Source organism: Fukomys damarensis, unplaced genomic scaffold (genome assembly GCF_012274545.1).
Source record: "Fukomys damarensis isolate Sample0158 unplaced genomic scaffold, DMR_v1.0_HiC HiC_scaffold_11, whole genome shotgun sequence".
Taxonomy (NCBI): Eukaryota; Metazoa; Chordata; class Mammalia; order Rodentia; family Bathyergidae; genus Fukomys; species Fukomys damarensis.
In genome coordinates this window covers 44540181-44552004 of record NW_022900923.1, presented here as the reverse complement: position 1 = coordinate 44552004, position 11824 = coordinate 44540181, and the positions used below count along the sequence as shown (strand labels likewise).

The 11824-nt window shown below is 59.8% G+C and overlaps 1 protein-coding gene across 5 annotated transcripts in view; it reads right to left on the bottom strand.

The window, feature by feature from the left end:
- Window positions 1–8636, bottom strand: part of Ikbke (inhibitor of nuclear factor kappa B kinase subunit epsilon) — a 20278-nt gene extending 11642 nt beyond the window's left edge. The window contains exons 1-16 of one of the 5 annotated variants that reach the window (XM_010613095.3): window positions 8451–8636; window positions 7875–8001; window positions 7263–7639; window positions 6690–6773; window positions 5613–5674; window positions 5243–5361; window positions 4803–4943; window positions 4578–4707; window positions 3699–3880; window positions 3085–3245; window positions 2174–2284; window positions 1750–1929; window positions 1069–1265; window positions 368–432; window positions 194–285; window positions 8–94 (exon numbers count right to left, since the gene is read on the bottom strand). In XM_010613095.3, coding sequence (XP_010611397.1) covers window positions 8–94; window positions 194–285; window positions 368–432; window positions 1069–1265; window positions 1750–1929; window positions 2174–2284; window positions 3085–3245; window positions 3699–3880; window positions 4578–4707; window positions 4803–4943; window positions 5243–5329 — 1433 coding nt within the window. In that variant the 5' untranslated portion in view covers window positions 5330–5361; window positions 5613–5674; window positions 6690–6773; ... (1 more) ...; window positions 7875–8001; window positions 8451–8636. Of the gene's footprint in view, window positions 1–7; window positions 95–193; window positions 286–367; window positions 433–1068; window positions 1266–1749; window positions 1930–2173; window positions 2285–3084; window positions 3246–3698; window positions 3881–4577; window positions 4708–4802; window positions 4944–5242; window positions 5362–5612; window positions 5675–6689; window positions 6774–7262; window positions 7640–7874; window positions 8403–8450 lie in introns of those variants that run through there. The other 4 variants (XM_010613097.3, XM_010613098.3, XM_010613096.3 and 1 more) reach the window with 4 other exon arrangements.
- Window positions 8637–11824: the final 3188 nt, after the last annotated feature.

The window sequence follows — 11824 nt, the reverse complement described above, 5'->3', positions numbered from 1 at the left end:
CACCTACCACTCGGTGGCCAGGCTGCTGCTGAGGAAGAGGAGGGCGGTCCTGGCGACCTCCAGGGTCTGCCTGCAAGTGGCCTGGAGCACCGCCCTGGTGGAGAGGACCTAGAGTTAGGGCCGCCTTGTCAGGGTGCAGAGGAGCTCCAGTGGCTGCGCGGGGTCCCCCACCCAGGCCTCAGGGGGCACTCACACGACCCAGTGCAGACCCCGAAGGGCCAGCTCCTGCCCACTCAGCAGGGCCCGCGCCAGCCGCAGTGCCTGGTGACCGGCGCCGAGCACACCCTGAAAGCAGCGGGAAGGCAGGGTGAGTCCCACAACTTCTACCCCTGTGCCACACCGCCTGCCCCCGGGGCGGTGCTCTCACCTTGGCAGTGTTGTAATCTGCCTGCAGGTCCACTTTGGGGACGAACTTGGGGATGTCCACAGCAGCTGCAGACAAAGACCCTACGTGAGCGGCCTGCCTCTTCGACCTGGATCAACTTCGTGTTCCTGGCCACGCTCTCACCCTCAGCCATCATTGCTGGACTCTCACTCAAAGAGCCAAACCCAGGACTGTCCAGTGGGTCTTTCCAGTTGCCGTCGTTTGCTGACACCTTGTGGCCACTTTTGAGAACTACACCATCAAGTTTAAGGCACCATTTCAAGAAAAAAGGACCAAACCTTGCTGCTGTTTTTCCAAATTAATCTCCCTTCCCCACCGCGGAGGAGCAGGATGAAATTAAGAAGGAATGACATTTTTGCTAGAACTTCGAGAAAGGGTGAAGTTGGACTCCTGGCCACCTGCCCTTCTAACACAAACACCTCGTTGTATCCCCACCCGTTATGGAGACTCTGGACAGCGGATTAAACGCCACGGTCGTCTTGACTGGAGTTTTCTTCTCCTCTTTCTCTGAGGAGCCGGGAAGCCCACACAGGTCATGTGGCAGCTTGGAGCCACGGGTAGAATTGAAACCCAGACCTGCCTCTGTACCCTGGGGGCCCAAAGAAACACCCAAAAGGAAAACCTCTGCATCCGGAGGAGAACATCACTGGGACAAGAGAGCCAGCCTGGCTGGCCCTACTCACGGTCCCTGAAGGTCAAACCCCTGGGGGCGTCGCCGGCCATGCTGAACAGGGTCAGGGGGCTGCTGGCCGTCGTGAGGCCGATGTGCTGTGCTGGGAGGCCAGGCTCAAAGACACAAAGGTGACCCTCAAAGAGGTACTCTTGGTGCTGGGGGGCCACGTTGGTCTGTTCATACACAGCCTCCAGAAAGATGGCGATCCTGGACAGCAGGGAGATAGTCCGGTGAGGACAGTGGCCCGACGGAGGGCGGGGACCCGACTCAGCCAGAGCCCTGCTGTAGAGCTTTTCACAGGGGGAGCGGGGGTCTTCCTCACTGAAGATGGACAGATAAAGGGTGGGGCTCGCGTCTCACAGAGCGGGAACAGGGCGCAGAAGGCCCGGTGCCCAGTGCCTGCTTTCATGCCTGTTCCTGCTGCACTTGTATTAAAATTCTCCTGGTCCCATAAAGCACTCCATAAAGTAGGTCAGGAAATGTGCCTCTGCCACATCCATACTCGGTGCCTCCAAGCATTTAAAATGCACACGAATCTAAAGGCTACTGAATCTTTGAGGCGGGAACAAGGAAACCTGCCGACCTCCACGGAAATGGTTCTTTTCCACACCACGTTTGGACCCGAGGCTTCCCTGTCGGCGCCCCCGCTGCAGGTCCCCGGGAGACACCGCCGGAAGCCGGCCCCACTCACGTGTTGTGGGCGTGGATGTGGACATGGTGCAGGACGGACTGCGGCAGCGAGAAGACGTGGACCACGGCCCGCTGCAGGATGTCACTGGTCTCCGCAAAGAACTGATCGAAGCCCCAGCACTTGGCCTCGTCCACCTCCAGGATGTTGGCCAGGATGGGCACCAGCTGGCTCTGCAGGCCCCTGCCTCCCGGATACGGAGACTGTCAGGTGCTGGGACAGGAGCGCCCCTCATCCTGGGAGAAGGCCCCAGACCCATCCTGGGAGAAGGCGGTGGGCAGACAGGCTAAGGAGGGCTTTCTGGAGAACCCAAGGCCACAAAGGCAACGTGGTGTCCCCCGCCCACAGCCTGCAGCAGGCTGGGGCTCCGCTGGGCCAGCCTCGGGAGTCCTGACTCATCAGAGAAGGGGGTGCCCGGCCTGCTCACATGGACAGCTGGCAGGTGATGGGGAGGCTGTAGCTCCACTCCAGGGGCCCGTTTTCCCGCCTCTGAGCTCCCGAGATGGCCCCTGCCGGCTTCTCTCTGATGATCCGGTACCTGGGGCGGAGCAGGATGGAGTCAGCAGGGCCCCAGAGTCCACACACTTCAGGGGCTGGCGAGCTCAGCAGGGGTGGGTCCATTCTAGCCAGAAGTGGTCCACACAGCTCGGCCGCCTGGGGCTGAAGGAGTAGTCCCCACCCTGCAATCCAGTGCCAAAAGGCGAGTTCCCCAAGGACCTATCATTAGAGGCAAGACCCAGAGGACTGGGGGCTAGAGCCGGAAGGGAGTTGTTACTCGGTCACCGCCTGCCTCATGCTTCTGAAGGTTTGCGGGAGCCCTGATTTAATTCCTTCTCGCCCATGCCTGTTCCTGCAGGGCTCTGCTGGGATGCAAGCCCAGCCCACCTGGAAGCTACAGGTCCGGCCCAGGCCTGCTCTCCTAGCCCATGGCTCACCTCTCTTATCCTGCCCCTGCTGGGTGAGCAGGGAATGAAGGAGGGGACGAGGAGCCCGTGCCAGGCCCCGGGGAGGCTGAGGCAGAAGGCCTGTGAGTTTGAGCTTAGCCAGACTCTGTCAAAATGAAAATAAAGGACTAGAGATGCAGCTCAGTGGAAAAGGCACCCCTCATATTCTCAGTAGCAGAGAGAGAGGGACAGCAGGGGCATGGGAGATGAGGTTGCCCATCAAGAAGCCAGGGAGAACTCAGCTTCTAGTTTGTGATTAACAGACCCTAAAAGAGCCTGGGGTGGGGTGGGAGACAGCAGACAGCAGCAGGGCCAGGGCCAGCAGAGAAAGTGGGCTCAGAACAGCAGACCCGGGGTCTGCCAGGAGCCGTCCGGGTGCATTCCTTGCCCGTACATGATCTGCTTGTTGCGCCGTGGCCCACCAAAGGGGACAAAGGGCAGGCTGCCAGTGGCTGCATGGTACAGGGTCACCCCGATGCTCCAGAGGTCCACAGTCACCCCGAACGCCTTCTGCTGGGGCTTGTGCAGTACCGCGCGCTCATACATGTCCGGGTGCTGTGGGAGAGTCAGACAGCAGCATAGAGGCCGGGCTGGAAGGGCTGAGAGCCCCCCCATCAGACCCTTCCTCAGCCTGTCGGTGGAAACAGCCTACAGAATCCATCTCCTTTATCCTCTTAAAAATGGGGACTGTAAGCCCAGCACAGTGGCACACACCTGTAATCCCAGCACTCAGGAGGCTGAGGCAGGAGGGTTGCCACAAGTCTGATGCCTGCCTGGGCTATATCACGAATTCAAGGCCAGCCTGAACTACATAGTAGGGCCCTGTCTCAAAAAAACAAAAGGCGCTATCACCTGCCCAGGGGCGGTGGTGGCTGCTCCGCCCCTCCCTCCTCCGCGAGGGCCAGGCTGGCCTGGGCAGGCTCAGTGCCTCTGCTATTTTAAAGAACAGGATAGGGTGCGTTCCCCCGGCTGGGTGCAGGGTGAGTGAGTGCTACGGACGCCCCGCACCAGGTACTCCTCGGTTCCGTAGACGGAGATGAACTTCTCATCCTCATCCAGTTCCCGGGCGGCCCCGAAGTCTGTCAGCTTGTAGATGCTCTGCCCCTGCTCTCCGACCAGCCGCATGATGTTCCCCGGCTTGATGTCTCGGTGCACGACCCCGTGCTCCCGCAGATGATTCATGCCGGCCACTGGGACAGAGACAGACCCGCAGCTAATCGGGCCACTGGAGAAGCAGACAGCTGGGCCCGGGCAGGGGTGCCCCGCCATGGGATCTCTGTGAAACCACACACACCCTGCCCTCTCGTGTGTGCACCTAACGATTCACCATCATCACCACTCTTAAGCGTCCAGCACAGTGACCCTGGACATGCAGATGTCGCCTTCATCTCCCGGACTTCCTCACCTCCCCACACTGAATCACACTGAGCTGTGATCCCTGTCTGGCCATCTTTTAAAAATTATTATTATTTTATTTCTGAAACAGGGTCTCACAAAGTTACTGACTTGTAACTAGGCTGGGCTCGAATTTGCAATCCTCCTGCCTCAGCCTCCCAGAGGGCTTGGATTACAGGCATGTGCTGAGAATTTCCTTCCGTTTTAAGGCTGAATTATAATCAACTGCTTGTAGGTAGCACATGTTTTCCTTTTAGGCTGTTTCCACATTTTGGCTACTGTGAATAATGCCACCTTCAACATCGCTGTGTGATCTTTTTTGAATTTTGTTTTAAAATTGCACATTTTTAAAGCAGAGGCATGGACTGTGTGAACGGACAGCCTCTTGGGTTCGGGACTCCTTCTTTGTTGGGGTGCTGGCTCCCATCACGCCCCTGGGCTCTGCCCGGCGGGGTGCAGGCCGAGTCTGGGTCCTGAGGGAAGGGTGCTCACCCACGCAGCGCAGCAGCACCAGGAACTCGGCCTCGGGCAGCCCAAAGGCGTTCTCAGGGCGCTCCAGCACGCTCAGCAGGCTCCCACTGGCACAGTACTCCATCACCAGGACCTTGTGCTTGCTGGGCCCCTGCGGAGAGACTGAAGGCTCAGAGGAGGCGCCCTGCTCCTGGCCGCTGTCCCCACCGGGCCCCGGTGACCAGACTTCCCCTGCCAGGGACCCACCGTCTCCTCCACGGCGAAGAGCTTGACAATATTCTGGTGGTTGAGCTTCCGCAGGACCTCGAACTCCCTCACCTGCACCTCACGTGGCCGCAGGTAGCTGATGGTGTTGAAGACCTTCACGGCCACCAGCTCCCCAGACTTCTGCATGGGCAGGGGCGGCGTGGGCACCCTGCCTGGCCCCAGATGCACTCCCCCCAGCTCCCTGCTGGCTGGTGCTGCCCGGATGTCCTACCGGCCAGGCTGTGGTGTACGTGTTGTTGCCATAGCCCTGGGTGCTGGGGGCCAGCGGGCGCTCACTAATCACAGCCGGGCTGGGATTGGAAGACTGAGTGGAGCGGTATCTCTGGGATGGGTACAGCTCAGAACAGGAGCAGGACAAGCCAAACAGGTCGGGCCTCCCACCTGCACTACCCTGACGGAGCCCCAAGGCTGCTGCCTACCTTGTTGCGGGCCTTGTACACACTGGCCGTGGCCCCCTGCCCCAGCAGGTCGTCTGTGTACCACAGGTAATTGGCTGTGCTCTGCATCTCCCGCCCTGGGCTGGCTGGACCCCTGTTACCTGAAAAAGCACACATCAGGGGCCCTAGGACTCTGTCCCTGCCCTGGACCCCCAGGACAGGCTCCGTGTGGCCATTTCACATGCACGGGAGCAGGGAAGGGAAGGGGGAGGCACAGAAAGGTTGAGTAACTTCCGCCAAGAAGCACAGCACAGCGGAGGTGGCAGTGCTGTCAGCCTGGGCCTGAGGCCAAGCCACCCCCAGGACAGGTGCCTCCACCCCACCCACCGCCCAGGCCGTTCTGCAGACGAACCTCCTCACTCACTCCTTCACCTCTCCCGGGCACTGCGGACTCTAGGGCTTTGGTGTCCGTGCCTGGCACCGTCCCAGGAAGCAGAAATAGTGCGAGAGGAAGGGCCCGGGTCAGTCACACCGCCGAGAATCTCCAGGATTGCAACACCAGCCCAGAGCCCACCCCTCGCCTGCCCGGCTGCCACTTCCTGCTGCCCAAGCCGACAGCTGCTCACCAGGCCACCAGGTGCTGGGCCAGTGAGGGGCAGGCGGCTGTGGGGAGGATCTGAAAGCCCTCTGCAACTCTGTTCCCCATCTGTGCTCCCACCCTCCAGAGCCGGTTCCTCTAACACAGCTGGCCCCAGAAAGTGTAGCCTCTGAGGTTAAAACTCAGAGTCTGAAAGCAGGGCTGGGATGCCGCCCTGGGGCCAGGGCATAAGAGGGGTCACCATCCCTCAGATATGTGAAACAAGGCTGGACCAGGGAAGGCCTCATCCTCCTTCACGTGGCCCAGATCCTCAGGCTGAGCATTGCTGCTTGGAATTCTACATCGCTTAGCTTTGAGCCTTTTCTCTCTGTAACTGTTTTTAAGAATGCAAATGCTGGAGTGTCCAGTGCTTGAGCCAGAGGCCATTGGGAAAGGTTGGAGGGTGGGAGACATTTGCATCATGCAGGAGGCCCCAAGGTCCCGAGGTTTGGGGTACACAGCAGTGGCCTGGATGCTTGGGTTGGTCAGGGCCCCGACTCCCAAGGCTGAGGACAAGACTGCAGCCCGGGACCCCAAGAGGAAGGGGAAAGCCCCGCCAGGCAGCTGCAGAGCAACAGGCTGTACCACCTCCTTCACGGCCCTCCCAGGGCTGGTCCTCCCCAGGGCCAGTGAGTAGCTGAGAATGCCAGGGTGGGCAGTACCACTGGGCCCCTAGCCTGGGAGCGCTGCCTGCAGCTCATCCGTCTGGACCCTGCCTTCCCAGCCTGTTCCCACTGCCCACCTGCCTGACACGTGTGCCCAGCTCTCAGGGAGGAGCCCTTGGGTTATGGAATCAGGGAAATAAAGCACCTGAGCTACAGACCCACCACTGCCTCCTTCCTGGGACCTTACCGGCTCTGCGGGTCAAGTCAGGCAAAGGCTGTCCCAGGCAAGCAGGCGCTGCACTTTCTGTCTGGGGCAAGTCCAGGACCCGAGCTACACCGGAAAGAGGAGGGCAGGGCAGGGTGGATGAGGGGCCCCCATCAAAGGCTACCAGCCCCAGCCTTTAACCCTTTTCTGTTTGTCACTCCCCCAGCACACACACACACACACACACACACACACACACACACACACACGTACAGGCAGGAGGGGGGTGGTTTCCAGCCTTACTCCCAGGGCCCCTGGGGCCTTTTCCTGGCCACTCCCACTCTGGGACTCTGGCCAGGGAAAAAGGCCCCAGGGAGCCGGGTCACCTAGAAAGCTGAACCACAGCTTGGGTGTCAGGAAGCAGAGTCCGGAGTTGCACCAGTGGCCCTGCGGGCTCTCCTGGAACACCCCTCCCTCACCGGCCTGCTAAGTCCTTTCCACGAGTGTCCTCCAGAGAGGGTGGGCAGGACACCACCTGGCCCCCAGTGGCCACAGAGCAACCCAGGGCGGGCACAGGACACCCCTCCAGGCCTTCCCCCACCACGCCACACTCACCCCATCTTGGCTGCAGGGGATGAAGGTTTGTGGGAGCCAGCAGCACCCCAAACTTTCAGAGGCGGCACATATTCACAGGCAGTGCCCAGAGCATCCCGGTGGCCATGGGCCAGGACCGCAGGCAGGACCAGTAGGGATGGTCTTGTGCCTCCCTGGGAGCTGCAGTAAGGGTTTGAGCCCAGGCACCGGGCTCTCACACTTCCTGATTTCGCTCCCCACTCTCTCCCTCTTGCTCTCTCTCTTAAAGAGACAGCGACTCTGTAGCTGCCCCACCCCCACCCCACCCAAGCAGGAAGGAGCAAAAGGATCCCGGGTGGAGGCGGCAGGACCAGCGGAAATGAGGCTGGGCTCCCTGTTTTGGAATCCGGTGTGGTGCCCTGGAGTAAACAGAGCAGGTTGGGCAAGTTAACTGAGCGAAGAGTTCCCACCCCAGGAGGTCCAGAAGAGTTCCCACCCCAGGAGGTCCAGGACCGTGCCTGCCCTTGCCACTCTGGCAGAAGCTGGATCTGACTCCCTTCTCCAGTGGGCAGCTCGGCCCCTCCCAGCAGCTTCCTTGACCCAGGGCTGGCAGGCACTGACGCACCTCCTTGGAGATTTAAGGCCCAAACCTACCCATCAATAGCTGGCCCCAAGCTTCAGAGGCTGTGGGGCTGAAGGCCAGGTGTGCCACCTCTCAGCCGGGGCCCAGCGACCGGAAGGTCCTGGAAGGCGGGAAAGGTCCATGCTGCTCTGGGCAGCTCTGGGTCAGCAGTTGGATATGAAATGGTTAAAACCAGGAAATTCCATGTTTCGATAAAATGTTGGAGGGACTTTCCCAAGGCCACACCTGGTAGTTTCCTCTGCCAGCTCCACCCCTCAAAGTGACAGCAGAACTAACTGCCTCCTGCTCAAAGAGATTTACCTGCTGATAACACGGGAGCCTAGCGCTGTGCAGTTCTCAGCACAGCCAGGAGCAACAGTGCAGAGGCAGGCTGGGCTCCCAGCCATCCCCCTGCTGGACACAGGAGAGAACTGCACCTCCTTGGCCCTGCGGCTGGGAGGGAGAAGTCTGAGACTTCTGTTAAAGCAGTTCCGGGGACCTCTAGCTCCTCGACCTCCGCTGGGCCACAAAGGCTTTGTAAGAAATCTGTTTGCTTTAGGCTGCTGAGGTTTGCACCATAACCTGGCCCATCCCTACATGTTACTCACCTTCCCTGAGCCAGCCCTCCAGCCTGCCTCTCCCCAGCCCAATGTCTCCTTCCAGTGTCAGGGCTGAGACCAGGACCTCGGGGTGAGAGCTGTGCTGTAGGCACTGGGGCCCCCCCAGCTTGCAGTACGAAGAGGCAGGGCTCCTCAAGGTGACTGATTCTGAGTGCCCAAGCCGCTGGCTCAGGAGGCGGGGCCTGGTCACAAGAGGCCGTCCTGGACCAGACCTGGAGTAGACCTCCCTCCCCGGCTTGTCCCTGTGCCCTGTGCCCCCTGGCCCCAGGGTGAGGCCTTCTACTGAGCCGTTCTGTCTGGAGCCAGCTGTGACCAAGGGCTGTGACCATGGCCAACATAAACTTTCCTTGTAGGTGTTCTGGGTGTTGGGTTTTTGTCTCAGCGATGAGAAAGTGACTCAAGGATCCGTCTATCACCTATCTAGCAGGCTTGTCTCCGCCTTTGTCTCGCCGGCGTCCCTGAGTCAGCACCTCCTCTGTGTGGGTGTGTTGCACGCGTGTCCAGCCAGCGCCCCAGCTGGGCAGTGCCGTCCGTGCCTGGTCCGGGGTGGGCGGGGAGTCTGGAGGCACCTGGGGTGGGGGAGACGTCCGTAAGAGGCCTTGCCACATTTTTGAGTGGCTCTGAGGAATCCCGGGGAGAAGTGGCCCAGGGGAGGGTCAGGACCAAGGTGGGAAGGGGTTCCCGGTGGCTCTCGGGAAGGAAACCCCTCTGTGGGTCTCTCCCAAGGAGGCTGAGGGCAGGGGAGCCAGTAGTGGCCCGAGGTTTGCATCCTGGCTCTTATCCCGGAGACCTTGGCCGAACCCCTGCACCACGCTTCCCGGGTGTGTGAAGCAAACCGAGACGAAACACCCGGTGCCTGTAAGTTCTGAGCAGGACGGGTGTTGGGGTGGGGGGTGCATGCCTGTCATCTCACCCCCTCGGGAGGCTGAGGTGGGAGGATGGCGTGGGCCTGGGGAAAACGCGGAGACCCTGTCTCAAAGTGACGGCCACAGAGTCGGGCTGGGCAGAGTGCATGCTCGGTGCGTATGCGGCTCCGGGTTCAGCCCACAGCACCATGGTCCCGAGAAGAGCGAGCAGGTGGCATCAGGGCTTCGCCCAGGCTCACCTGCCGGCACTGTAAGGGGAGGGGAAAGCAGTGGGGGTGGCCTGCAGGGCCAGGTACATTCCCCGTCCGTCCTAGCACAGAGGACCAGGAGATAGCATCGCAGAGCCCTGATCCCCGCCACCCTCGGGTCAGCGCTGGCCAGGAGCTAGTGTGGGGAAGGAGGGAGAAAAGCCACCACCACAATGCCCGCTGTTCCTGGTGTGCAGTCCTTCCCTGGGCTCCTCCAACTCCCCTCTTCACCCAACTCTCCACCAAGCAGCAGTCCACCTCACCTGCCGACAGGAAGACGTGCCCCTCGCTGGCCAGGCCACCCTGTCACTCGGGCTGTGACCCTTGCGGTGTGGTCCTTCTTCCCGTTCTGCTGGGTCCTGGCCACCAAATGAGGCGCTTTAACACTGTCCTTTTATTATTTTCGTGTGGTACTGAGGATTGAACCCGGGCCTCCACACTGAGCTGTTTATATTTTGAGACAGGGGCTTGCTAAGTTGCCCAGGCTGACCTCGAACTTGCGATCCTCCCGCCTCAGCCCCCAGAGGGCTGCACTTGAGGTGTGCGTGCACCATGCCCAGCCTGGCTCCACCTTGAGAACAAAGCCTGGTCCTTTGCCCCTCGATGCCGTCACCCACCCACTTCCCTTCTCCTGCCCCCCCCTGAAAGTGCTGTCAGACACAGTCAGGGTTTCTGACCTCGTCACTCACTCCACTGCGGTCCCTTCCTCTTTGTTGGGCGCTGCCTTCCCTGGGTCTCCGTGACCGGTGCACCCCGTACCCACCTTCCTCGGCCGCTGAGTTTCTAAGGTGAGGACGTTTCCTGCTTCCTCTCATCCCCGCAGGATTCTCAGCCCGAGTGTTTGTTTCCAAGCTGGCTCCCTACCCCTCGTCCCAGTCACACATCTGCCCAGGTCCACAGTTTCCACCTAGACGCCACCCGTCTGCAGCACTGCTAGGCCAAGCGGGGTCTTGCTTCCTCTTTCCCACCACCGTGGCCTCTCCTGACCGAGCCAGGCATTCTCTTGATAAGTTGTTTCATTTTCCAGTTTGATACCTATTTTACTTATGTATCTGTCCTCTCTGACTGGGAAGAGAGCCCCATTACCTGTTTAGCACTGTATGGCAGTGCTTGCGTGGAAAGGCTTAACACTTGCTGATTGACTAAATGTGAGTCTTGGTGATATGTAATATGCCAGGATTAACTCCTGAGTAAAAGGAAGCTTCCTGTATCTGTACACATTTAGATGAAGTCATCTTAAGGACTATCTCCTAAACTCACACACCCAGACACCCTTTTTGGTTTCTATCTGGATAAAATGGACTTGTTTCAACTGCTCACTGCCACTCACTTCCATCAAGGTCCCATCAGATATATAAAAGCCTGGTGTGGTAGTGCACTCAGGAGGCCAAGAAGTAGGATCACCAGTTGTTCAAAGCCAGCCTGAACTACATAGTGAGACTCTGGCTTAACCAACTTTCTCTGCCCTCTCTTACCAAAAGGAAAAAAAATAAAGAGTACGAGGCAGTAGCCTTGGCCTTAGGACTCACTAAAGGTCTCTTTTGTCTTGTCACAGCCCCAGAACTGGCTCCTCCCCTTACGCGGGTGCTGTAGGCCCAACTTTGCTACTTTGCTCACTGGCTGGGGTGGAGGAACAGCAGGAGAGCTCAGGAAGTAGCCAGGCCACTGACCAGGAGGGGAGGGCGACACACAGCAGGCCAGGGAGGAGGAGTGTCCGGCCAGCAGAGACCCTTACGTGACCCCAGGACCCAGGGAAGCCCTCAGCAGAGAGGTCTGATCCATGCCCGGGTGACCAGACGGTGGCATGGGTCCTCAGGGCTCTAGAACCCGTGTTATCTTTGACATTCTGCTTATTAACTGTGTATTTATAAAATATCCAGGGCACCTGTTCCCAAACCCAGACGTGTGAGAAGACGAATAGGCCGCACAATGAAGACAAACGGGCACAGCAGGAAGGGCTCAGGGGCTCTGTCCTCACCATGCAGGTGCTAGGACAACAGCCTGCTCCATGAACCAGGGGGCCTGCTGGCTCCACATGCACTTCTCTCCCGGAAGTGGAGCGGGTTCCAGGCCAGGGCTGGCCGGGCCGCTGCTCAGGGCCTGTGACCCCGCCACAGGAGCAGGAGCTCAGCTTGTGGCCGGAAGTGCCCAGCTGTTCTCAGTAACCTTAGCTCCCACATTCCACCGTAACCTGCCTCCTCCCCACCAGACAGGAGGGCCATGGGCCGTGGCTCAGGGCCCTGGTCAC